Source organism: Brassica rapa, chromosome A01 (assembly GCF_000309985.2).
Source record: "Brassica rapa cultivar Chiifu-401-42 chromosome A01, CAAS_Brap_v3.01, whole genome shotgun sequence".
NCBI classification, from domain to species: domain Eukaryota; kingdom Viridiplantae; phylum Streptophyta; class Magnoliopsida; order Brassicales; family Brassicaceae; genus Brassica; species Brassica rapa.
The window spans coordinates 28494610-28521175 of record NC_024795.2 but is presented as its reverse complement, the minus strand read 5'-3'; the positions used below and the strand labels follow the sequence as shown (position 1 = coordinate 28521175).

The window sequence follows — 26566 nt, the reverse complement described above, 5'->3', positions numbered from 1 at the left end:
TTGACTTTTTGGTAAATACTTTATATACTGAAGCCTATGATCTTTAGTGTTGTTTTAAAATTTCTAACCACATTCTACATTGGTCTTAATGTATTTAAAGCTCTTTTTCATGGTATATGGGAATCTTTATAATTTGTTTATCAATTAATTTAGTAAAACTTCAAAATACTTCATAAATCGATGAAATAACTATTTCTTGAATAACGGAGACAACAAAGGCTCCAAACCTCTTTGAACATCATCATATGTTAGTGCAGGATGCAACTATGCATTAAAACAATATTGTCATATTATTTTGAATGTTTTTCAAAATCCATGTGTTAACCCCTTCGAAAATATTGAGTTTTTGGTAAATACTTTATATACTGAAGCCAATAATCTTTAGGGTTGTTTTAAAATTTCTAACCATATTCTACATTTGTATTATTATATTTTAAGCTCATTTTCATGGTATATGAGAATCGTTATAATTTTTTTATCAATTAATTTAGTAAAACTTCATAATATTCCCTAAATCAATGAAATAACTACGATAAAATAATTATTTTCTTGAAAAACGGAGACAACAAAGGCTCCAAACCTCTTTGAACATCATCATATGTTGGTGCAGGATGCAACTATGCATTAAAACAATATTGTCATATTTTTTGAAATTTTTCAAAATCCATGTGTTAACCCTTCGAAAATATTGAGTTTTTGGTAAATACTTTATATACTGAATCCTATGATCTTTAGTGTTGTTTTAAACTTTCTAACTACATTCTACATTGGTATTGGTATATGGGAATCGTTATAATTTGTGTATCAATTAATTTAGTAAAACTTCATAATACTTCTTAAATCGATGAAATAACTATTTCTTGAATAACGGAGACAACAAAGGCTCCAAACCTCTTTGAACATCATCATATGTTAGTGCAGGATGCAACTATGCATTAAAACAATATTGTCATATTTTTTGAAATTTTCTCAAAATCCATGTGTTAACCCTTCGAAAATATTGAGTTTTTGGTAAATACTTTATATAGTGAAGCCAATAATCTTTAGTGTTGTTTTAAAATTTCTAACCATATTCTACATTTGTATTAATGTATTTTAAGCTCATTTTCATGGTATATGAGAATTGTTATAATTTTCTTATCAATTAATTTAGTAAAACTTCATAATACTCCCTAAATCAATGAAATAACTACTATAAAATAAATATTTTCTCGAAAAACGGAGACAACAAAGGCTCCAAACCTCTTTGAACATCATCATATGTTGGTTTATGATGCAAATATGCTTTAAAACAATATTGTCATATTTTTGAAATTTTCTCAAAATCCATGTGTTAACCCCTTCGAAAATATTGAGTTTTTGGTAAATACTTTATATACTGAAGCCAATAATCTTTAGTGTTGTTTTAAAATTTCTAACCAAATTCTACATTGGTATTAATGTATTTTAAGCTCTTTTTCATGGTATATGGGAATCGTTATAATTTGTTTATCAATTAATTTAGTAAAACTTCATAATACTCCCTAAATCAATGAAATAACTACTATAAAATAATTGACTCTGCTTGTAAAATAATTGACTCTACTATAAACTTCATAATAGTGTGGGTGAAAGACTCTTAGCGCGACATATTCCAGTTGACTCTGCTTGTAAGCGATGTGGTGAAGCTGAATCTATTATTCATCTGTGCTTTCATTGTCCTTTTGCGAGGAAGGTTTGGCAGCTGGCCCCTTTCTCATCGACGACGGATTACAGTGGAATGCTAGATTTGGCGGGTTTGTGGTCTGATCTGTGCTCTAAAACTTGCTTACCTCCATCGGGAATCACCTCGGGTTCTCTAGCTCCATGGATCCTGTGGAGCATTTGGAAGGAACGCAACAAGTTTGTGTTTGAAGGGAGCTCTGCCTCAGCGGAGGAAACCTTAACTAAAGCAATACGACTAGCCAGAGAATGGAGTTTAAACAAGCAGCAGAAGGAACCTGTTAAAAAGATTATCCGAGTTCCTACTCCCTCCCCTCCCTTGGGTGCGAGTACAATAAGGTCTGACGCTGCTTGGAATATGAGAGGAACAAATGCTGGTTTGGGCTTGTTCTTGTTGTCACCTGCAGGTACGAGATCTTCTAGTTTGAGTGCAGTTTTTGTGAGCTCGACTCTAATGGCGGAAGGGCTCGCTCTCCTCGAGGCGGTGAAAATGGCGAAGGAAGAAGGATTGAGTTCAGTTTGCTTTGAGTCTGATTCTCTGCAACTAGTGAAGGAAGTCCGATCGGGGAGTTTCTCTCCGGATCTCTATGGAATGTTTCTGATATCCTCTCTCTTGTTGATGATTTGGAATTCGTTTCTTTTGCCTGGATCCCTCGCGATCAAAATGTTCAGGCTGACATTATGGCAAAGCATGCTTTAGCTGTAGCCAATGTATTAAGGGTTGGTGGAGTAGTTACTACCCCCAACTAACTCGTTTCCTCTTAGTTAATGAATGAGTGTTTCACAAAAAAAAAAACTACTATAAAATAATTATTTTTTTGAAAAACGAAGACAACAAAGGCTCCAAACCTCTTTGAACATCATCATATGTTGGTGCAGGATGCAACTATGCATTAAAACAATATTGTCATATTTTTTTAATTTTCTCAAAATCCATGTGTTAACCCTTCGAAAATATTGAGTTTTTGGTAAATACTTTATATTCTGAAGCCAATAATCTTTAGTGATGTTTTAAAATTTCTAACCATATTCTACATTTGTATTAATGTATTTCAAGCTCATTTTCATGGTATATAAGATCGTTATAATTTGTTTATCAATTAATTTAGTAAAACTTCATAATACTCACTAAATCAATGAAATAACAACTATAAAATAATTATTTTCTTGAAAAACGGAGACAACAAAGGCTCCAAACCTCTTTCACCATCATCATATGTTAGTGCAGGATACAACTATGCATTAAAACAACATTTTCATATTTTTTGAAATTTTCTCAAAATCCATGTGTTAACCCTTTCGAAAATATTGAGTTTTTGGTAAATACTTTATATACTAAAGCCTATGATCTTTAATGTTGTTTTAAAATTTCTAACCACATTCTACATTGGTATTAATATATTTTAAGCTCTTTTTCATGGTATATGGAAATCGTTATAATTTGTTTATCAATTAATTTAGTAAAACTTCATAATACTCCCTAAATCAATGAAATGACTACTATAAAATAATTATTTTCTTGAAAAACGGAGACAACAAAGGCTCCATGTTGAATCTTGTGATGTTGTACATTTAATACATTGGTATTAATGTATTTTAAGCTCTTTTTCATGGTATATGGAAATCGTTATAATTTGTTTATCAATTAATTTAGTAAAACTTCATAATACTCCCTAAATCAATGAAATGACTACTATAAAATAATTATTTTCTTGAAAAACAGAGACAACAAAGGCTCCATGTTGAATCTTGTGATGTTGTACATTTGATCATCTTAACCCCCCCCCCCTCCTCGTCCTTTTCAAAAAAAAAAATTAGCATGTATACTATACTCCTGACTTTTATTTAAATTAATAATAAATGGTTATTACATCTAATAATTTTAGAGAAAATGACTAGAATGTTATCGAAAAGTTGGTTTATGACTAGAGTGTTATACATCTTCTTAAATTATTAAAATATTTGTATACCTCTAGTATATGACAATAACGGTCTTTGGTTAGTTTATTTTAAAGAGAATTTGTACTCCCTACACACCACTTTTCCCCTATTTGCACTCCATACTCTATATCCCTCCAATTTTTTTCCCCCCAACATTACCATTTTCCCCCCATTCAATGATATCCCACCTTTGTTAGTATATTTAGCTAATTTACTCTATTTTAAAACAATAAATCCACGTCATTAATTAATTATCCACATCAGCCAGTCAATGTTCATTAACTCAGCCGCGGAAACAGAACTCAGATGTGTCTTAACTACAACTCAGCCAAATATTCCAGAAATCAAACCGTCGATGTATAAGTCAGTCATAACTTGTGTACATAAGTCAACCGTTATCCCATAAATCAGCTAGATTTCTGTAAATCAGCCGTAACTAACGGCTCATTTATGTTCTTAAGTCAGATGTTTACTCTTAAGTCAGTCAATGTTCATTAACTCAGCCGCGGAAACATAACTCAGATGTGTCTTAACTACAACTCAGCCAAATATTCCAGAAATCAAACCGTCGATGTATAAGTCAGTCATAACTTGTGTACATAAGTCAACCGTTATCCCATAAATCAGCTAGATTTCTGTAAATCAGCCGTAACTAACGGCTCATTTATGTTCTTAAGTCAGATGTTTACTCTTAAGTCAGCCGCTTAATTCAGCCGCAACGTAGCAATAACTCAACTATAACGACGTATATAACGCTTTACAGCTGACTTAATAAAAACACAGAACCGAATTCCTACGTGGCGCCAAATTTTTGATTATGTGGCATTAAAAGGTAATGACATTCTTGTAAATACGTTTTTCTCATAACGGAAAAAAGGCACACTTGATATAAAAAATGGCAGTAATTAAAAAAAGATTTGTATGATTCTAGTCAATTGTCCTAAAATATGTAATGTTTGAGTAAACTTCCCATAATTTTATAGTCTTTTTTTTCTTTTGATCTCTGTCTTAAACTTTAATGTTAATAACTTTAAAAACCAATAGTAACTAAAGTTTGAAGGCATTCAACCAATAGAAAAATAGAAGATTTATATAATGGACAATTCTCTAAGAAAAATATACAAGGGCTTAAAATAGTTTGAAGTTATAGTCATCTCCTTGTCAACTCAATCATGATGTTTTTTTATGTAATGTGCACGTTGCAGCATTGTGCTGGCATAAATTGCTTGGATGTCTTGAACTCGTCTGTTTCTAGTGATAAGAGCTATCTCTTCACCGGAAGCCGTGATGGTACACTCAAGAGATGGGCATTTTGATGAGAATGCTACCTTTTGCTCAGCTACGTTTGAGTTTCATGTTGATTGGGTATGGACTTTTTTCTCACACTCAATATTAAACTGTATAGGGATGATTAGTAATTAGGATCCTGTGTTGAATCTTGTGATGTTGTACATTTGATCATCTTAACAACCCTCCCCCCCTCCCCCCCCCCCCCCCCCCCCCCCCGGTCCTTGTTGATTGGTCAGGAGGCAATACTCTTGTTTCTTGTCCTTCAGACAATCAAGCAATGAACCAATCACCTAAAAAATATGTAGTATAACTGGTGAAATATAGTACTCCATTTATTTCATAATATATGATGTTTTGGCTTAATGCACAGAAATTAAGAAAATTATATTTTTCTAAATAATATTTTTAAAGATCTAATTTTAAAAAATTTTAACCAATTATAAAAAGACCGTAAAATTTTATTGGCTGAACATTTTCTAACAAAGTTTAAGTTAACTTTAAAATCTCAAAACATCATATATTTTGAAATAACATAAACTTTTAAAACATCATATAATTTTTTTTAAACGGAGTGAATATAATAGCGAGGAAAAAACAAAGCACTAGGGAAGCTACTCTATTCACACAACAAAGTGAAAGAAAGACCAGAATGGGCCAAGCTAAATCATTCTCTTGGGCCCATAAGGTGGAAAAGCCCTTTTTATAAACGCAGCCATCTGTGATTCTTTGATTTGCTTTTCAAACCTTCTTAAAAACCTTACTGACTGTTTCTTAAAACACAAGTTGATGTTACGAATCATAAAAATGTATTGTGAGTTGTGACTATTGTCTAGAAGATAACAAAAATATTGTAAGTTAGCATCGTTGGAATGAATAAATACATAAAAGTATACGAAGCTTTCATTTAATTAAATCAGAGAAAACCAAAAATGGTTTGGACAGGAGCAATCACAAGTTTCTGAGCTTTTGTTCCTTGTTTGGTTTACAAAAGAGTCTTGATAAAGGAACTTCTTTGATTGGAGAGATGAAGTAAACTCTCATTATACATATCATAATTATTCTTCTTTTATAATTCCCATTTTAACTTTATTAAAATCATGGTATTATTTTAGTGATTCATTCCAACATATTAGGTGGATGTCTACCAAATATTGTTTTCTTATGTTTAAACTAATATTGTTTGACCAACTATACTATAGCTCAAGCTATTCTTTTCATATATTTGACCATTGTCACTGAAAAAAACATCCACTTCTGTAGCACCATTAGATCCTACATTAAAAATGAGACTGTGAATGGAATGTTTTAAAAGAAAAACACACTTTAATTCAACCAAAACTTTATGGTCTACAAATTAAAAAGAAGGAGAGAAGAGAGGACCAGTAAAATATTAAATAGTGGTCACTCTAAGGTTGGTGGGGGCTGGAGAGTAGTAACTTTGAGCCTTTTGACCTGTTGCGTCCAAAAACAATTACACGTATTAAAACACAGACAACAGATCTTTCGTCTGTTTCTCTTTATTCCTTTTTCTTGTCTGATTCAAACGCCAAACAAGAAAAACAAAACATTAGTTTTGGAGTAACTAAAAAAAAAAGCAGTTCAACCAATCCCTTGTTCTTCAGATTCTTACTCAGAAGGTTGGTTCTTTTTCCTTTTTTCTTCTTATTAATGCTCTTCCACTCTAGTGTAATTGGTGGTATGTATCACCTTGCCTTTTGTCTCCATAGCCTTAATTGATTTATCTTTTCTTTTTTGTGTGCTTTAAAGGTTTGATTTTTAAAATCTTCTGAGCGTCACATATCCCTTTTCTCTTTGTGAAAATTTTGAAAAATCTCTCATTGATCCATCTGTTTGTTGTCCTCTTTCTGTTGAGTGTTGAGTCAGCTTTCTATCTCTCTAAACAAGTTTTTTTTTTCAGATCTTTTGACTTGTCTCCACAACCTTACATCATCCTGTCTGAAAAACTAGGTTCTTGTCTGTTCAAGTTTCAGATTTGACCATCTGGGTCTCCAATTTCACTCCTCCTCGATCATAAAGTAAGTAACTTTCTCCAAATTTTGAAATCTGATTTTCGATATGAAACACTTGCTGGGATTTGAGTTGTCCAATTATGTGTGTGTTGCAGTTAAAAGTTGATTCAAAAGAGATCTCTTTTTTTAGAAACATGATGAGCAAATGAAGGTTAGTTTGATGAGAGATGGGTTGTGTATTGGGTCGACCCGGATCGCCAGGATCAGTAGTTAGCTCAAGGATCGAGTCTAATCGAAAGGAAGTAAACAATGTCTCCGTGACTAAAACCGAAACCATACAAACCACTAGTGTAGTTGTTGCTTCTGCTTCTACTAGTGAGGAGGTTGTGAAGAATCACAAGGAAGAGAATGGCACCAGAGAGAGGAAACCTAGAGGCGAAAGAAGAAGGTCTAGTAAGCCTGACCCGAGACGTAGCAACCCACCAAAGAACTTGCTCGGTGAGCAAGTTGCTGCCGGATGGCCACCGTGGCTGTCTGAAGTCTGCGGTGAAGCTCTTAACGGATGGCTTCCAAGAAAAGCTGATTCCTTTGAGAAGATTGAGAAGGTAAAGATAAAAAAAACTCTGTTTTTGTGCTCTGTTCTTTGGGTTGTTAAAGACTGTTGCTTTGTGTGTAGAACAGAAAAACTCTGTTTTTGTGTTCTGTTCTTTGGCATGATGTTGTGTAATTAAAGTATGTTGCTTTGTGTGTGTAGATAAAAACTCTGTTTCTGTGCTCTGTTCTTTGGGTTGTTAAAGACTGTTGCTTTGTGTGTAGAACAGAGAAACTCTGTTTATGTGTTGTGTTCTTTGGCATGATGTTGGGTTATTAAAGTCTGTTGCTTTGTGTGTGTAGATAAAAACTCTGTTTTTGTGCTCTGTTCTCTGCCATTGGGTAGTTAAAGTCTGTTGCTTCATGTGTGTAGATTGGATCAGGAACGTATAGTAATGTGTACAAGGCGAGAGATTCATTAACAGGAAGTATAGTAGCATTAAAGAAAGTGCGGTGCGATGTTTTGGAACGTGAGAGTTTGAGATTCATGGCTAGAGAGATTCTGATCTTGAGGAGATTAGATCATCCCAATGTCATCAAACTAGAAGGTTTGGTTACTTCGAGGATGTCGAATAGTTTATACTTGGTGTTCCGTTACATGCATCACGACCTAGCTGGTCTAGCTGCAAGCCCGGACATAACATTCACCGAGCAACAGGTCAGAAACTGATAGTTTGTAATAGCATAATTATCCGTAACACGTGTTGGTAATAATTGCTATGTTTTTGCAGGTTAAATGCTACATGAAGCAACTCCTCTCGGGGCTCGAACACTGCCACAACAGAGGAGTTCTCCACCGTGATATCAAAGGATCAAACCTCCTTATAGACGACGGAGGAGTTCTTAGGATAGGCGACTTCGGTCTCGCGACGTTTTACGATTCCACTAAAAGGCAAAGGATGACGAACCGGGTTGTTACATTATGGTACAGAGCACCTGAGCTTCTTCACGGTGTCGAAGAGTATAACGTAGGCATTGATCTGTGGAGTGCAGGCTGCATTTTAGCCGAGTTGTTATCAGGTAGACCGATCATGCCGGGTCGCAACGAGGTGGAGCAGTTGCATAGGATATATAAGCTGTGCGGGTCGCCTTCTGAAGAGTATTGGAGGAAGATTAGGCTTCCTTCTCATCAGAGGCATGCTCATCACAAGCCTTTGCCTCAGTTCAAAAGAAAAGTGAGAGAGGTTTTTAAAGACTTCTCTCCTCAGGCGCTTTCTTTGCTTGATACTCTTCTGGCTATTGATCCTTCTGAGCGTCAGACAGCTTCAGATGCGTTGATGAGTGATGTAAGTTTCTTTACAGTGATAAGTTTGAGCCTTTTGAGTAGCCCTGCGGATTCGGTTAGTTCGGGTTGGGAAATTTTGGTTTCGGGTAGTTCAGTTCCGCCACAATCTGACCGAAATAAACCGAAAAAATTGGTTTCGGTTTTCGGTTAATTTTGGCTTTTAAATTTATTTCCGCAAATAGCCGTTTCTTTTGTCTCTGTTAGAATTTAGTATAATTTTATTTAAAATTAGGATATTTATTTTCGTCATTTCAGTTAGTTTGGTTATTCGATTATTTTCGGTTATTTAGTTATTTATTTTTAAATTGAAAACCGAACCGAAAACCTAATTATTTTTCAAAACTCCACTGCACTAAACCGAACTCAAAACCGTAACCAAACCAAAAACCGAAAATTTTGGTTCGGTTTGGCTAGTTCGGTTTGGACAAAATCCGCAGGCCTACTTTGAGTCTTTAGGCGTGATCATGGTTCAAACTTCTATGGCTGATTTGTTTTTTTGCTGTACAGTTCTTCATGACAAAGCCATTTCCATGTGAACCTTCTGATCTACCTAAGTATCCTCCAAGTAAAGAGATTGATGCCAGGAAACGAGATGAAGAGTTTAGGAGGTAAAGTTTCCTCTTGTGACTATGTTTGGTTTCTGTTTGCCTAAGAGATGCATTCATGTGTCTGCAGACAAAGGGAAGCACGTAAGGTTCAAGGAGAGAGCAGAAGAAGAATCAGACTACCTCGAGAACGAGCTCATCCAAGAGCAATGGCTGCTCCTGAAGCCAATGCCGAGAATCAATCCAACATTGATGTAAGAAACGAAACAATATTATCTTACTTCTCAGTTCGTGTCTGAATCTTTTTATTTGAAACAGAGGATGCGTATGATCACGCATGCGAATGCTAAGAGCAAGAGCGAGAAGTTTCCTCCACCGCATCAAGACGGGGCGCTTGGTTTTCAAGTGGGATCTTCACGGAGACTTGATCCATCAGAGATACCTTTTAGCTCAAACTCGTTCACTGCTTCTTACTCCAAAGAGCCGCTTCAGACTTGGTCAGGCCCTTTGGCTCCCATTGGAGCGTCTGACTCAAGTTCACAGAGGAGAAAGGATGTTAACAAGGAGAGAAGAATGGCTGCTAAGCTTAAAGGGAAAAGAATCGTTGTTTAATGAGATTATTATTATTATTATTCCTTTTTGATAGATACTTTGGGAAGAAAAACAGTGCTGCTTTTTTGGTGGGTTATATGTTTCTTATTTGTGTATTGAAAATAACATTCAAAATGAGGGCACCTTACATTATATGTAAAGTTTTTAGTTTTTGCTTCCTTGGAGATGGTACTCATGGAGAACTTGCTGTCAATGTAATTCAGGCACATAGTTATGTTTGGTTTTGTTCCTTTTGTCCCTGGTTCTCTGACCGAGAGAGGCACCCATGATCTCAGTAAAGCTTAAGAAAACTTACAGAAACTTCTCAGAAAACCAAAAACTTCTTCCCTCTTATAGTCATGAAGAAGAAACTTCTAACAGTTTGGGAGACGTGTGGTGTTTTTTTAATTAGTATTGGTTGTAACTTGTTAAGTAACAAAACAAGAGTATTTGTGTGTGCTTTTACTTTTGGCTCATGGGGTTTGTTGTGTTAGTTAGGAACTTGACTTGTGTCTTGCTATTATAGGATCTGATTGGTAAGTTGTGGGTACTGTTTGGTTAAACTTTGGCCAATGGTAAAAGGCTGTAATAAATATATGAGAATGAAGGGTAGGTGTGACAAGAAGTACATACTGTAGCTAACTATTTAGTGGACACTGTGGTCCACCATAGCTTTGATTTCGTTTGGTAAAATGGTAAAGACCGGTTTGACAGGTCCACTTCAATTCAATTAAGAACCGGTTTGACAGGTACATTGTTATTAAACTTCGATAACCGTGTAAAGTCACTGAATTCATTTTGGCACGACGTTATGCTACATTCGCTCGTGCATGAGTATCTATGGATCGAATATTTGCATGGGAACGAGGCCCATGTTTTCTTCTTCGCAAACGACGTCGTTTCTGAGTGCACCAAGCTTATAAATGTAGCAAGCTACCATGGGACATCACGCTCTTTGTACACTCCGCCATCTCTCTCCATCTCTCTCGTGAATAACGAAAATGGCGACCACTTTCAGCGCTTCAGTCTCCATGCAAGCTACCTCTCTGGTAATAATCTTTTTCTTTTCAAGATTGGCACTTTATTTTCCAGATCGTTCGCTAACCGTTACGATGTTACATCATTAGCCGTCTGTCACAGTTTAAAAATTTGGACGCACGTTAATGATATGATCATTTCAATTTCATTTACATTCCAATGCGTTTCAGAAACCGTTTTGTGTGATTTAAGGCTGTGATTGTTGGATATGGTTGTGAAAGTTACAGAACAATAGTCATGAGTTGGTGGTTTGAATGAAAACGCTCCTTGTATTGATGAATAACAGGTCACAACAACGAGGATTAGTTTCCAAAAGCCAGTTTTGGTTTCCAACCATGGAAGGACTAATCTCTCCTTCAACCTAAGCCGCACTCGCCTTTCAATCTCTTGCGCGGTATGTTCTGTTTTCTTTTTGTACACCACTTGACCATTTTCTCGTGTTTGTTGACATCTTAGTACTTTTGTCTTTATAGGCCAAACAAGAGACAGTAGAGAAAGTATCTGAGATAGTCAAGAAGCAACTCTCACTCAAAGACGATCAACAAGTCGTTGCAGAAACCAAATTTGTCGATCTTGGAGCAGATTCTCTCGACACGGTACGTAATTCATCAACCAAACCATTCTCTTTGTGAATCAGAACTTGTAGAGTTTGTATTAACTGAGTGTTTTGCATGCAGGTTGAGATTGTGATGGGTTTAGAGGAAGAGTTTGGGATCCAAATGGCAGAAGAGAAAGCACAGAAGATTGCAACAGTTGAGCAAGCTGCTGAACTCATTGAAGAGCTCATGCAAGCCAAGAAGTAACTTCAAGTTTTAGTTTACCCCTCAAAATAAAAAACAGAGCAAGGCTTTGATGAGTTTGTTGTTTTCATTATGTTTTTTAATGTGTCAAGTGGGTCTGTCCCCGTCCTAGTGGTTTAGTAGTATCTGTATCCACGAGTTTCTATCCGTCTCCTGAATCTTTTGGTTCCCAAAAAAAATTCAGAATGAATATCATTTTCAAGAAAGAGAGAAGTATGTTGTATCATAATGTTCAAGGAGTATTTGGTACTATTAACACATACAAAGAGTGTGCCCTAAAAGGAAGTTACACTTAACTTGATTCAGAAGCAATCCTATTCACTAACTGGAATGGCTTCTTCTATCTCGGCCTCAGCAAACTTTCTCCAAACTCCAAAGGCATGCTTAACTACACACAAACCAAAGAGATTGAGAGTCGTTAAAGTATGTTTATTGGGGGTTCTTAGGTTGGAATTATTATCGGAATATAAGAAACCGTCTCTTAACTTTTAACTAAAAAAAATAAAAACTGGTTCTTAAATATCTTATTTAAGAGCCGGTTCTTAACTTTTTTAGTTAAAAGTTAAGAGACGGTTTCTTATATTCTGCTAAAAATCTCAATTTAAGAATCTCCAATAAATATGCTCTTAGTTTAGTTAATAAGGTTGAGGTTACATTAGTACAGGCGTAAAAATAAGATAAAGCCCAACGAGACTTTAAAATTTTACTAATGCGCTGACACTTTTCATCTCTTAACTTATTTTTTTGGGCTAGTTATAGATCCAAAAAGCTTTTATTGGGCTACTAAAATAAATTAACTAAATACTAAAATATCAACTGACTTTATTAGTAACTTTTTTTTTTCTATAAAGAGACGGAGATGGTGCCATGGTGGTATGCCACATTGGGACATTTCCAGATTGATCCTTTTAAGTCTCTATTTTGAAATAAAATTCAAAACATAATGATTACTTTCTCTCAACTGCAATGAACAAGAAGACGTGGATAATAACCTTTATTAGCTAAACAAACAATTAGTTGTTAATATTCCGACAAAAAATACATAACGTATGTCTGAATATACGCTTCATTTATGCTATGACATAGCAACAATAACATTAATTAATTGTCTGAACCAATAAATCAAATACTCAGATTCCGGAAAAAATCCCTAGAAAATTGTTCATCCTCCATGAGTTCAGATAACAAACTACTTCCGAAGCGAATCATCCTCGTACGTCACGGCGAATCCGAAGGAAACCTCGACACGTCGGCATACACAACAACCCCTGATCACAAGATCCAGCTAACAGAATCCGGTTTGCTTCAGGCGCAAGAAGCAGGAGCGCGTCTCCGCTCCCTGCTCTCCTCCAATCCTTCTTCGCCGGAGTGGCGCGTCTGCTTCTACGTCTCCCCTTACGATCGGACGCGTTCTACGCTCCGTGAGATCGGACGGTCGTTCTCGCGCCGCCGCGTGATCGGCGTTCGAGAGGAATGTCGGATCAGGGAGCAGGATTTTGGGAACTTTCAGGTTAAAGAGAGGATGAGAGCGACCAAGAAGGTTAGAGAGAGGTTTGGCCGGTTCTTTTATCGGTTCCCGGAGGGTGAATCCGCCGCCGACGTCTTTGATCGCGTCTCCAGTATGTTTCCACTTCCCTGCTTGTTCCAAATTGTTAGGCTGTAACTAGAGGCTTTATAGAAGATTATTGATTATACAAAAAAAGGTTTAAGAAAAATCATTTTGTTTCGATTTGCCGCCTAGAGCGATTTTTAGAACACTAATCTACACTGTTGATTGTGTAGATGCATATGCTTTGAGGAATTTACTATTAACCGTTAGGACAATAACAATAATTAATTATTATATAATTTACATTTGTGTTGTTTTGTCTTCTCTTTAATTTGTGTTCTTTCATTTATTTCTCTTTGAATGAACAGCAAGTGTTTCAAGAACTTGTCTCTTATGTGTTTCCCTCTTTACAGGCTTTCTTGAGTCTCTATGGAGAGACATCGACATGAACAGACTTCACATGAACCCGACTCATGAGCTAAACTTTGTGATTGTTTCTCATGGGTTAACATCGCGTGTGTTTCTGATGAAATGGTTCAAGTGGACCGTGGAACAGTTTGAGGCATTAAACAATCCCGGGAACAGCGAGATCAGAGTTATGGAGTTAGGACAAGGCGGTGACTACAGCTTGGCGATTCATCACACGGAGGAAGAGTTAGAGAGATGGGGTTTGTCACCGGAGATGATTGCAGATCAGAAATGGCGGGTTAATGCTCATAAAGGCGAATGGAAAGAAGATTGTAAGTGGTACTTTGGTGATTTCTTTGATCATATGGCTGATTCAGATCATGAATCCGAGACTGATGCTACTGAAGAAGACAAGTTAAATCTACTAACGAACTCGGAAGATAACAATGAGGAGTTATGCAATGGACAATGCAGCTGATAGTTAGTGGGTAAGTGTTGTACAAACTTGTGTGTGGTCTATAAGATAACATTACAAGAGAACTTTTATTGAATCAGAGCATTTATCGTTGTGAAAGGAAAGTTATTAGAGAATGCTCTGTTTTAACTTTTATCACACATGAAAAAACAACAAAAGACCCACTAGAGGTTCTGATTTCAAGACGACACCGTCTGGGAATATGTACCGGACAGAATTTTCTGTGAAACAAACCGGTTTGCAGCTTCGGTATAGTGAATTCCATCCCAGTTAACATATTTGGAACTATCATTACATGCGTTGGATGTTACTGTCGTACCGTTTGATGTCCCTGTTGAACCACAGTTAATCTGATCATTGTAGTTCAGTGGCGGTCCTCCGGTTCCACAACATACCATTATGGACTGATCAAAACCTGTTACCAATACCCAAAAATAGTTTTCATTTACAAACTACAAGTAATGTTAGGTATATACATAGTCGATTCTTAGCATAAGTGAAACATTGGTTTAACCCTATATTTTTAAGAGTTAATATACATTATCAGTTTATTTTAAATTTTTCTATTAAATTGTTTTGTTCCCAAAATTTTGGGACATACCAGCCTTATGTTCAGTTTAGAATACATACCATATTTGGAATGATTCTGGATGAGGTCGGATTTGATCGAGAAGATATCGAGGTACGTGAAATTAGCATCACGATATTGTTGAGTAAAATTTCTGACAAGACCCTGAAGCTGTAAATTGAAGAGCTTAGCAGCTTCGTTATGGCCAATGACACAACCAAACTCATCAACTTTTGATTTCTCTTTCCCAAATATTGACACCATCTGAGCTAAACACCCAATTGGTCCTGTGTTGTGTATCCAAAAGTTCCTCGCACCCCCTTCCCAATAGAGTCTCTAGAAAAGAAATAAAAATTATTAGAGAAGAGCAACTTTTTTACAACAATGATAATAAAGACTCATCATGTAAATACTGACATTTATTCCATCTTGAAATGTTTTTATGATTGTAGGAATGACAGCAGCAGCTTGATCTACTGTCTTGCCGTAAATTGCACCGGCTATATCATTTTGTCCGATATCAAACATGTACAATCCATTTTTGAAATGATCTTCCGACGGTAAGTTTTCGAGAGTTTTATCTGAAAAAAAAATATGTTGGTACAGCTGAATAAACATATGTCTATATGAACCAGACAAGTTTATATAATGTTGAGGATTATTATTATAGTTACCTTGTTGTATTAATTGAAGAACTTTAAATTTGAAGGTGACGAATTGAGAGACTTGAACAGCAAAACTAAAAGGGCTAAATGATGCAGCATTTGCCTTCTGAATCGTTGATCCACCAGCAGCAAAATTGCAGCCTCTCAGGTAGCTTTGTGTGCTAACTGAATCCAAATAAGGTCTCAAGTAGGGTCGACCAATTGCTTCCACTACATAAGAGTCACATCATAAAGCACGTTTTTTAATTAGAAACTTCTCATAAGTCATTACTTTCATAACAACAAAAACCTCTTAGCTTTGATCTTATAAACAAGAGTAAGTTATGTCTTTAGTCTTTAAATTTATAGTTTATAAGAAGAAGAAAAATCTGGTTTTTCTTTGTACCACTGGTTCTTCAACTAGACCAGTCTTTCCAAATTTATTAATATAAAGTATTTTCTTTTGGCATAATAAGTATTTTTTTGCACAACATTAATATAAAGTATAAACTAGGAAATAACTGTCGTCAAAAAAAATAAAATAAAAAATAACTGTCGTCCAAAAAAGGAAATAACAAAAAAAAACATCATTTCATAAAAACTACTGACAATAACAATTAACAAGGGTATTTATTTTCTATTGAGCAAAACGACTTATCCTAGAGAGAAAAAAATGTTTCAAATGACATACGCAATATAAATGTCATAACTGATTTAAGAACACTAAATCAACTCTTATTTTTCCTTTAAGCGAAGGTGTTTGGGGTCTTACGGTTCATATGAATTTAATAACTACACTGTGAATAACGTGAGCGTGAAAGCCGCATTAGAAAAGATCAAATAATTTCGTCTTGTAAAAATTAATTTTACCACAAAGAAAATATTGCGGAGTCTAGAAAGTCATGTTTTTAGTGGACTAGTTTGGTATGGTGCATGCAACACGTTTAGCAAGAAAACATGCAGGAAATTAATCTACCACAAAGAAAATATTGCGGAGTCTAGAAAGTCATGTTTTTGGTGGACTATTTTGGTGTGGATAACCATAACAACACCACACCAAAACTGTCGTGGTACATAATTATACGTTAAAAAGTTGTTTGTACAAAAAAGTAAATAAAGGAAAAGGTTAGGATTTAGGAATGAAGAATTACTTAGAAAATCGACGATGAGACGTCCATCACAGAATCTTCCAGTAGATGGAGGTTTAAAGACGAAGGATTGTCCATTGGGAGGTGGGAGACGGAAACCAAGACCAGAGGTGAGTTCTCCGGTGTCAGAGTTAGAGTCTCCGAAGTTGAAAACTGCCGCAAAATTAGGAGAAATTGGAAAAGAACCGGCCAGAAGAGGCTGAGTATGAGAGATGGCTACAAATGATAACAATATGAGAAGAGAGTGAAAAACGGTTTCCATTGCTTAGTATATTTTTCCTTTTCTTGGTCAAATGCTTAGTATACTTTCATCTTCTCATTATTGCTTATATTTATATATGCACATACAAATATATACATATGCATTTGTATGTATACATAAGAAATGTGTATGTGTGTACAATGTATAGTTTAATGAAAATAGAATGGAGTTTTTTTTTTTAATATGGAAATAAAGAATATGATCGTGTTCCTCCCGTAACACTTTTTTATTTTATCTTTTTGGGGTTTTACGGAATTCACATCCATATCGTTGTGTCATTGTGTTAATCATCGATATAATTCTGTCATTTTGTCAATCATCGATATAATTGTGTAATTATGTTAATCAAAGACCATGTTTTGGGTAGGTGAAGATTGAAGAGTCGAACAAAAGTCAGAAAACGAGGCTTCATTTTTGTTAAAAGTTGTTACTTAACGACCTATTATTTCTTTTATAAATAGATAATAGTGTTACTCAAAAATAATTTCAGACAAGTTTCATATAGCTATATGTACTTTGGCTTCAAAATATAGATTATTTTCATATTTCTATCTATCAGTGTAATTTTATCTTTTTGAATATTGTGTAATGTAACCAATTATAATTTGTTGGGTTTTTATAATTGGTCAAATTAGATTTCGTTTATATCCTAAAAGATTAATAATTATTTTTGTGTCAAAGATTAATAATTATTTTAATCTACATGCTTTTAGGTAAAACAATATATATTATTAAACATAAGAAACAAAAAAAATGATGAACATACTAAATATAATTTTTAAGTATAATTAGGTTTGAATGTGGATGAAGAGTGTTGTCAAATTTCTCTATAGCGGGTTCAAAGATGTAAGAAAAGTTGGTCAGATTTCGTGAACCACCAATTGTGTGTACTCTATCGTTCTTATAAAACTGATTTATCGTAAATTTGATGTGAGATTACTGTGCATGCGACTATTAAACTCACCATGTGAATACTGACCTTTATTCCATCTTGAAATTTATCTGGATTTTAGGAATGTTACCAAAAGCTAGATCTAGTGTCTTGTTGAAAAATGCACCGGCAAGTTCATTTTGTCCGACATCAAACATAAACAATCCATTTAAAAAAAAATATTCCGTAGGTAAGTATCGCTTCATCTGAAAAACAATTAAAAACACTGGTACATTACTATATACGATTCAAACAACTTTGGATTGAAGGTGATCAAATGAGAGACTGGAACACCAAAACCAAAAAGGCTAATGGGTGCAGCATTTTTTTTCTGAATCGTTGATCCAGCCACTGCAAAATTGCAGCCTCTCAGGTAACTTTGTTTGCTTACCGAATCCAAATAAGGCCGGGTTGACCAATTGCTTCCCCTACATAAAAAGGCCCAATTTTAAGCACAACAAAATCTCTCATCTTTGATCTTATAAACTGAAGTTAGTTATGTCTTTACTGAGTCTTTAAGTTTAATACTTCATTGATCTAGTTAATCATATAGTCGTCAAGGAAAAAAAAAGTTATATCTAGTAACACTACTTGATATTCATATTCAGGTTGTATAAAGTAATTCACATTTATTTATCATTATTTGCACAATTCTAATTTAATATAATGATTGTGATAAAGGATTTTTCAGTTTTGTCTTAGATCTCTAGAGGTAAGCCCGACACTGGTACTGTGTATAGTTTAACGAAACTAGAACAGAGTTTGCTTGGAAATATGGAAAGAAACAATATGATTGTGTTCCTCTCGTGACACTCTCTTGTTTTATTTTTTTGGCTAGACTTAGAGATGACTTGGTCGATATTACAAGATATTTAATTGACTGAAAATAATATGAAGGGTTGGAACTGTTAATTATCAATACTACTAGATATAAAATTGACTGAAAACAATATAAAGAGTGTGAAGACGACGAAACACGCATGACTATAGAACAAAGTTACTAAATTGAAATACTGAACATTAATTTTCAGGACTTATTCCATTTTTTTTTTCCCGTCAATATGTTTTTTTTTAATATTAATGAAAACGGACCGAGCCCAAAAAAATTACAATAAAAGCCCATAGCGAAACCCAAACTCGATTCCCAAATGGGCCCAAAACCCACCAGCCCAACTTGAGTAACCCTAATCCCAAACTGGCGAGAGAGCAGCCGCCTCGAGTTTCAGCTGTTTCGATACAAAGACACGTGTTGCCATCCTCGACGACGAGGGGGCACGTGTCACACGGGCGTCTCATTTCCACCACCTCTCAACTTCGCCGGAGATCCATCCTTCGGATCTCTCGACCAAACCGGAGCTCTGCAGCTCCACCATACCTCACCGCAAGCGTCTTTGGGCCTCTAAAACCGGAAGGGATCGATCGCCATGGCGAGATCACCTCCACCACCATTCACGACAACCACCCAAAGAAAATATCGCATGCAACATAACCGTTTCACCGGAGAGCTCCTCTCTCCTACGACGCGAGCACAAAAACAAACCCTAAGACTAAGCGATGAGAAAAACTTAAACTAAAAAGACCAAACCCTAAAAAACTAGGGGACGAGATCCGGTGACGCGAAACTGTGATAGCCTTCACCCCCCGGGGACTAGAGCCGACGACGGCGGAACTGAGGAAGCTTCCCCGCCACGGATGCAAGAGCCGGCGGCGACGGATCTGTGAGAGCCTCCGTCTCCCAGAAACAAAGAACGCACAACTAAACCCCCCCATCCTTCCCACCAACGCATCGTGACTCCAGAACCACAACCCCGGCGGTTGATGGCTGACCAGAGCTCCGAACTGCAGAAACCGGAAAAGGATAGGAGGAAACAGGGACTGGCGATTTATTCTGGAAGAAGAAAGGACTCCGGCGGCGGCACAGACGCTCACGCGCCGACCGACCGCCGGATCCCCAGAGTTTTCTCTCAAGCCCTCTCTGTTTCAATTCCTCTAAGTGTGTTGATGTTCAAGGTACTACAAACCGGACTTATTCCATTTAAAGTAAAGTATTTTTTATAGTGGTTTTGGTATCTTTTCTTTCTAGGGATTACTAACTTCCAAGCAAACAGAGACTTGATATGCGTGCAAGTTGCTATCCAAATTCTTGTCCTTTTCTTTCTTTAGAGGGGTAGATTCTTGTTATGTCAAGACTCTTACAGGTCCACAAACACTCATGCACTTTACTCAAGAGTGGTGATATAACAAAAGTGATCAAAAAGACCACAGTTTAGAGTTCCCTTTGGTTTCATCATCGTCCTCAATGACAGAACCTGAAGTGATTCACTCATGGTCTGCCCCAAGGTCACTCAGCACCAGCCTCATGTACTCCTTTGCACAGGTACCACTCTCCTTTTAGGTCTTAGCTCAAAACCTTACTTGCATCCACAATAGGAGTAAAGTTTTCAGACATTGATTTTATGTCCAATTTTTTTCAGAGAGATGACACTGAAGTTGTCGACGAGCCCTTGTATGCAGCATTTCTCAAAGCTACGTGTTGATAGGCCATACAGAGACGAGGTTCTCTCTATGATGGTATGTTTACTATAAATAGTAAGTTAGTAACTGGTTAGGACTTTAGGTCATACTTAGTCTTGCTTTAGAAATAAAACAAATTTTAATTCTTCGTCTCTTGTTTTCCATAGGAGTACAATGGACATAAGGTAGTGAAAGATACCATTTATGGATCTGGATCAAAGAAGTACCGGTACTGTAAGGTGAAACGCTGATTGTTTTCTTGGAAGCTTCAAAAACCGTGCTATTAAAGAGCTTTCTTTGTTGTTTCTTGCTAAGATAGTGCGTTCTTGTGTTTCATTTGAACAGCATATCTCGAAACAACGGCTTTTCGGTTTACCAACTGAACTAATGAGTAAAGGAAAACACTTCATATTAATAAGAAATCCACTTAACATACTGGTTAGCTTTCTCACTAAAGGTTCTTTTATTAGATCTCAGCTTTTTAGTCAATGTTTCATCTACTGTTCTTCTATGTTTTCAGCCTTCCTTTGAGAAGGTACAACCTCCATCGTTTCTTGAACTAGGCTTGGGGGAACTAGTGTCGATATACAGTGATCTTTGTCAGATGGGAACACCACCACCAGTCATCGATGCTGATGAGCTTCAACGAGATCCTGAGGTTTTGTTTCTGTAATATGTCTATGTCTCTTAACCTCTAGTCCTTGCATGTTTTGACATTCATACATATACAGAACACGTTACGCGGTCTTTGCGATGATTTGGAGATTCCATTTCAGGCCTCTATGCTTAAGTAAGTCCTCTTATTGCATTCTCTTTTGTTTTTATAAATGTTAAGATTGTAATAACTATATGGTTTGTTGTGTTTTGTTTAGATGGGAGGCTGGTCCTATACCAGAAGATGGAGTATGGGCACCATGGTGGTACAAGAGTGTGCATGAGTCAACAGGTTTCTCATCTCCAAAGAAGTATCCACGTGTAAGTCTCTGGTTTGTTTCGGTTATGGTTTTGAATTCAGTTTAAGGTGTGTTTTGTTTTCACAGATATTCCCTTTGTCACATTACGATTTGCTGGAGCAAAGTCTACCACTTTACAACATTCTTAGGAGCCACGTGAAGCACAAGTCCTCACTCTTGAGTTGTCCCTTGCCTCCTCCTAGTCTCCCGGTTCCTGAAAACGCCAAACTTCTTGCATGGGTTGGTGACGAGATCTTACCTCGTGAGATGGCAAAGGTGTGCTTTATATGCTGAAGAAAATATTAACGAGTTGCTGTTTTGTGATTTTCATTTTAAAAGCTGATTGTGCTATACTTCCTCTTCTTATTCTTTAGGTTTCAGTTTTTGACTCGGTTGTCCAAGGTGGTGACTCAGTATGGGAAGGACTCAGGATTTACAAGGGAAAGATATTCAAGCTTGAAGAACATCTTGATCGGTAATAACAACATTCAAAATGCTTAAGAAACTAAGAAGCAAGTAAAAGAGTTTTTCTAAGCAATGTTATTTTATATGTTGAAATGTTTGATTAGAATGTTTGATTCAGTTAAGGCTCTGGCTTTCGACAATGTTCCATCTCGTGAAGAGGTAAAGCATCTTGAATGTTACGACCATTGTTCTGTTGAAACAATATTGTTACCACCATAGCTTTATTATGGTACACCATACAGATAAAAGAAGCTATCTTCAGAACTCTCATAACAAATGGTATGTTTGACAATACACATATCAGGTTGTCTCTCACTCGTGGCAAAAAGGTATTGCGTTTATTTCAAGTATATTTTAAGTTTCTTTAAGAAACTTACGTTTTCATTTCTTAGTCTTAAAAAACTATGCAACTGGTTCGTTTAAGGTAACTTCTGGAATGAGCCCTACCTTCAATCGATATGGATGTACTCTTATTGGTAACCTTTCATCTTTATCCTAACAACTAAGGTTGGTAATGACTAATGAGATTACACTTTACATGCAAATTAAACTTTGTTCGTTGCAGTGCTTGCGGAATGGAAGCCTCCAGTCTATGACAATGATGGTGGGATTGTGTTGGTGACTGCAACCACACGCCGCAACTCGCCTAATGTATGAATTTGACTCAAGACTTCTCTTCATGATATAACTATGAATAAGTCTGTTTTTTATCTTTTTTGCTTTCGTTCAGAACTTGGACTCCAAGATTCATCATAACAACCTTCTCAATAACATACTAGCAAAGGTATTGTTTTTCAAATCAAGAAAGTTCAAGAATTGACATTGTTTTATGAGATTAATGTTCTTTATATATATTGAAAATAAAAACAGATTGAAAGTAGCAATGCGAAGGCCGCGGATGCCATAATGCTTGACAAAGATGGTTTTGTATCTGAAACCAATGCAACCAACATTGTAAGAAAGACTTTGATAGAGTTTTAATTTACAGAGAAGTTCATGTTGTTAACATATTTATTTTATGCTATACAGTTTATGGTGAAGAAAGGACGTGTTCTGACTCCCCATGCAGATTACTGTCTCCCTGGAATAACAAGAGCTACCGTAAGGAAAAAAAAAAACTCACATACTTTTGTTAAGAAACATCTCAGTAATAGACTTGATATAAAACATTTTTTGCATTTTTCCTATAATATTTCAAGGTTATGGAACTTGTGGTTAAAGAAAACCTCATCTTAGAAAGAACGAAGAATCAGTCTCTCGGAATTTCATACAGCAGATGAGGTCATTTCAGCTTACAAATGATCATTTTCGTCAAGGTCATTATGTGTGTGTCTCTTCCTCTAACAAAATCTAACAATGCATGCTTTTCAGGTATGGACAACAGGAACTATGGGAGAACTAAGCCCGGTACGTACAGTCTTTATTAGCTTACTAAAATAAAGCATCCTCTAACATTTTGCACCTGAATCTTTGACATTCAAACATCAATCTTTTCATAAAACATTTGTAGATAGGGAGTTTCCAGTTAGTAACTCATGGCTCTTGATGAAATCTTCAGGGGATCTTACTTAACCATTAACAAATAAATTAATCTCTAATCACAATAAGACAATAATAAGCTCTTTTGTTACACAGGTTGTGCAAATCGATGGACGTGTGATTGGTGAAGGAAAAGTTGGACCGGTAACAAGAACACTCCAAAACGCTTACAAAAACCTGACAGAGGATTCAGGTGTGCTAATACCCACATACCAAGCAGCCTGAGATACCAAAAAAGAGTGGTGGTAATAAAGAAGTGCGTCTTGGCTTTAACTTCTAGAAAGGCACTACTCGGTCAAATTATATTTAATTCAGCGTTCTTTGTTTGACCCAACGTGAGAACTGAAAAGTATGACCATTAATAAATAAAAGCGACCACGTATCGAGACTACACACAATCTCGAGATTAGATCTTTTGCCATTTCATTTATGGAAATTATTAAAGAGTTCATGATTCATTCATGTGAAGGATTCACGAGATAAACTGAATCAAAGGCCATGTTTGTTTTTTCTAATCTCGAATAAATGATATTTTAGCTCAATCATTAATTTTGTTAAATTTTAGACTTCAATGCAATATATCAGCATGGTGTCTACGCATCAGATTTATATTATGCAACCCCTATATTATGTAAGTTTAGGAAGTCATGGACATTTATTATGCCGCATACAATGTAACGAAATTTAGGCTATTTAGCATAGTTGTTGAACAATAAAACACAAGTACAAAAGCTGTCTGAAATATTATCGAAGACATAGTCAGAGTCAACCCTTCTCGTTATGTGATGTCTGAAATAATTAGATATATAAAGGTTAAATTGTAAACTGTAATATGAAAACGATGCATGATCTTGATTCCGTTGAAAAATATGTTTATCGATTGAACGAAGCTTGTATTGCCACGTGGAAGTCAGAACTGACACATTTGCTGACGTCACTGCAAGAACGCTCTAACATTAAAACTCACTTTCATCTCATCGAAGAGGCAAAACACACACACACGAAGAAGCATGAGAAGATCTGACCCCTTGACTTTTTCCGGCGTTTTGCCGATTGTTTTCTTGCTAATACTATCAGCGGCGGAGCTCGCGGCGGGCCAAGGACCGCCGCCGCCTGCTAATAGAAATGAAATGTATAACAACTACGGCAGGGTGAGTCCCGCCTTGGCGGTGATCGTCGTGATCCTCGTCGCTGCTCTCTTCTTTATGGGCTTCTTCTCCATCTACTTCCGCTCCTGCTCCGGCCTAGTCGACCCCGGCGCCTCCCCTGCTGCTGCTGGTGGGGTTAGATCCAGAGGAACCGTCACCGCAGCGGCGCGTGGACTCGACGTTTCGGTGTTGGAGACTTTCCCGACGTTCGTGTACTCGGAGGTGAAGACTCAGAAGCTCGGGAAAGGGGAGCTTGAGTGTGCGATCTGTCTGAACGAGTTCGAAGACGATGAAACGCTGCGTTTGCTGCCTAAATGTGATCATGTCTTTCACCCTCACTGCATAGACGCGTGGCTTGAGGCTCACGTTACTTGCCCTGTTTGCAGGGCTAATCTCTCTGAGGGAGAACCGGTCGAACCGGATGTTGAATTACAGGAGGTGGCGGTGAATCCCGAACCGGTGGTTGATTCTCCTGTACCGGAACAATCGGTTATAACTGAAGTCGATTCGAGGAGACTACCTGGAGTACCGGTGGATATCAAACGAGTGAAGTTCTCGAGATCGCATACGACCGGGCACTCGGTGGTTCAACCGGGAGAATGTACCGAGCGGTTTACTCTCCGGTTACCGGAAGATGTGAGGAAGAGGGTGATGGAGAATTGGAGACTAAACCGGTCTGGTAGTCTTGTGGCTCTTCCTAGGGGAGGAAGTTCAAGGAGAGGTAAACCATCAAGGGCTCGGTCTGATCGTTGGTTGTTCCGTAAAACGCCGTCGTTTATGTGGAGGAGCCGTGATGATGGTTCGATTAGGCTAGGTTCTACCCGTAGTATTCGAGCCAATGTGTCGAATTCAACCGGTGAGTCCACACGGTCGGACCGGTGGGCTTTTCTTAGAAACGGGTCGTTGTTGTGGAGGAACTCTTCGGTACATAAGGGAGGAGTCAATAAGGACGGCGAAGGAACTTCGGTTAAACCGCCCGGTACAGGTGGCTCAACTAGCGGTTCGATGAGATTACCGGTTTAGTTGACTTTTCTTTTGTAGCTGTACCTACATTTTTCTTATCTTTTTCATTTTTGTTTTGTATGGGATTGTTTATAAACACGCAATACATTTTCCTTTATTTTTTAAATTGTTAATTTTGTATTCTTGAGTTTCTGAAACGTACATATTAATCAAAGTCAAATCCAGATAAGAGATCTACTTTATAAAAAGCTTTTAAAACAGGTAGATAACAATAAACAACAGATAGTGGTGATGCGAGGTGAGGTGAGGTGCGGTGTGGTGCAGGTAGGTCTCTGGGTTCTTGAAATATAAAAAGGTTTTATTCGACTACAAAAAATAGCTCTCTGCATGATAAATAAGAGAATGGAATATAGTTTTTCTATTTTTTCTGGTTTTTATCAGACGAAATATAGTTATATACTCACAGTTGCTCAAAAAAAAAACAGTTATATACTCACTTTCATGTACAGAAAAGTAGTACTCAAGGAGATAGACATGAACTATTTGAATGGTTTATAGCCAGAGTTTACTTGACAGTTATACAAAAGTCTACATGAGCTAACAAAACGTTATATGAGTTTGATCATTATTTTGTACGAATTCGAATAATTGTCTTCTTGAGAAGAATATATTATTACAGTTAACTTCAAATTTTTTTTTGATATTATATGGAAAATTATTGACCGCCACTAGGCCTCCGGTCAGATCACGGACTCTCATGGCGTCTGAATAATCATTAGTCAATGTTAATACAGAAGGACATAATTAAATATTCGTTGTTAATGCACAATGCTATTTTTCACATGTGCTTATGCGCAACAAATGCATACATTAGAACCGCCCAAATTATGTTTATCGACGACAAACAAAAACAGTTAATGTTTGCACGCTGTGACGACTGGACTTGTCAAAGATCTTTTTAATTATGGTTAAGTGGACCATTTGCGAGGCTTAAGAGTATATAACTATTAGAGTTCATACAAGACTGTTCACGTATATCATGTGACTGAACGAGACAATATTTGAATAGCCCCATAAACATTATTTCTAGTGTACCATCTACTGGGATTTGAGCTCGTACGACTAAGACCCAATAAAGCTAACTAGCCCAAAACCCAGATCCTAATTGGTTTTTGCTTGATACTCGGATAGACTCGGCAAGAAAAAGGAGATAGATACAACAACAGAGTCAAATGCTGAATCCCATC

The 26566-nt window shown here is 36.6% G+C and overlaps 7 protein-coding genes across 11 annotated transcripts; 6 read left to right on the top strand and 1 right to left on the bottom strand.

The window, feature by feature from the left end:
* Positions 1–1759: 1759 nt before the first annotated feature.
* LOC117127175 lies at positions 1760–2401 on the top strand. Its single transcript, XM_033276616.1, has one exon. It carries the CDS (start codon positions 1760–1762, stop codon positions 2399–2401), a length of 642 nt encoding a protein of 213 aa, XP_033132507.1.
* A 3171-nt stretch (positions 2402–5572) lies between these two features.
* LOC103848989 (probable serine/threonine-protein kinase At1g54610) lies at positions 5573–10164 on the top strand. Of its 4 annotated transcripts, none has more exons than XM_033290870.1 (8): positions 5573–6569; positions 6851–6968; positions 7093–7507; positions 7867–8151; positions 8225–8779; positions 9286–9386; positions 9454–9577; positions 9642–10164. In XM_033290870.1, exons 3-8 carry the CDS (start codon positions 7130–7132, stop codon positions 9933–9935), a joined length of 1737 nt encoding a protein of 578 aa, XP_033146761.1. In that variant the 5' UTR covers positions 5573–6569; positions 6851–6968; positions 7093–7129; the 3' UTR covers positions 9936–10164. The 4 variants fall into 4 exon arrangements, with proteins under 4 accessions (XP_033146761.1, XP_009124064.1, XP_009124063.1 ...); XM_009125816.3 differs by having other exon boundaries at positions 5577–6569; positions 6918–6968; positions 7058–7507; XM_009125815.3 differs by having other exon boundaries at positions 5577–6569; positions 6901–6968; positions 7058–7507.
* A 689-nt stretch (positions 10165–10853) lies between these two features.
* On the top strand, positions 10854–11976 carry LOC103848990 (acyl carrier protein, chloroplastic). The gene is made up of 4 exons (XM_009125817.3): positions 10854–10963; positions 11239–11346; positions 11426–11548; positions 11630–11976. Exons 1-4 carry the CDS (start codon positions 10916–10918, stop codon positions 11753–11755), a joined length of 405 nt encoding a protein of 134 aa, XP_009124065.1. The 5' UTR covers positions 10854–10915; the 3' UTR covers positions 11756–11976.
* Positions 11977–12590: 614 nt separating this feature from the next.
* On the top strand, positions 12591–14319 carry LOC103848992 (phosphoglycerate mutase-like protein AT74). The gene is made up of 2 exons (XM_009125819.3): positions 12591–13371; positions 13715–14319. Exons 1-2 carry the CDS (start codon positions 12924–12926, stop codon positions 14185–14187), a joined length of 921 nt encoding a protein of 306 aa, XP_009124067.1. The 5' UTR covers positions 12591–12923; the 3' UTR covers positions 14188–14319.
* LOC103848991 (GDSL esterase/lipase At3g05180) lies at positions 14236–18760 on the bottom strand. Of its 2 annotated transcripts, XM_009125818.3 has the most exons (5): positions 16548–18754; positions 15427–15627; positions 15170–15333; positions 14815–15088; positions 14236–14599 (listed from the first exon to the last, which is right to left on the bottom strand). In XM_009125818.3, exons 1-5 carry the CDS (start codon positions 16804–16806, stop codon positions 14364–14366), a joined length of 1134 nt encoding a protein of 377 aa, XP_009124066.1. In that variant the 5' UTR covers positions 16807–18754; the 3' UTR covers positions 14236–14363. The 2 variants fall into 2 exon arrangements, with proteins under 2 accessions (XP_009124066.1, XP_033146970.1); XM_033291079.1 differs by having other exon boundaries at positions 15170–15627; positions 16548–18760.
* Positions 18761–19791: 1031 nt separating this feature from the next.
* Positions 19792–23654, top strand: LOC103848993 (branched-chain-amino-acid aminotransferase-like protein 1). The gene is given in 21 exon segments (XM_009125821.3): positions 19792–20114; positions 20212–20267; positions 20269–20308; positions 20419–20490; positions 20597–20689; positions 20772–20909; positions 20983–21041; positions 21124–21226; positions 21292–21480; positions 21579–21679; positions 21774–21828; positions 21912–21998; positions 22094–22145; positions 22235–22320; positions 22400–22453; positions 22540–22623; positions 22699–22770; positions 22869–22907; positions 22909–22950; positions 23041–23076; positions 23305–23654. Coding segments are annotated over 21 exon segments (1665 nt in total). The 5' UTR covers positions 19792–20036; the 3' UTR covers positions 23434–23654.
* Positions 23655–23964: 310 nt separating this feature from the next.
* On the top strand, positions 23965–25497 carry LOC103848994 (E3 ubiquitin-protein ligase ATL6). Its single transcript, XM_009125822.3, has one exon. The coding sequence runs from the start codon at positions 24219–24221 to the stop codon at positions 25377–25379; it is 1161 nt and encodes a 386-aa protein (XP_009124070.1). The 5' UTR covers positions 23965–24218; the 3' UTR covers positions 25380–25497.
* The last annotated feature ends 1069 nt before the right edge of the window (positions 25498–26566 follow it).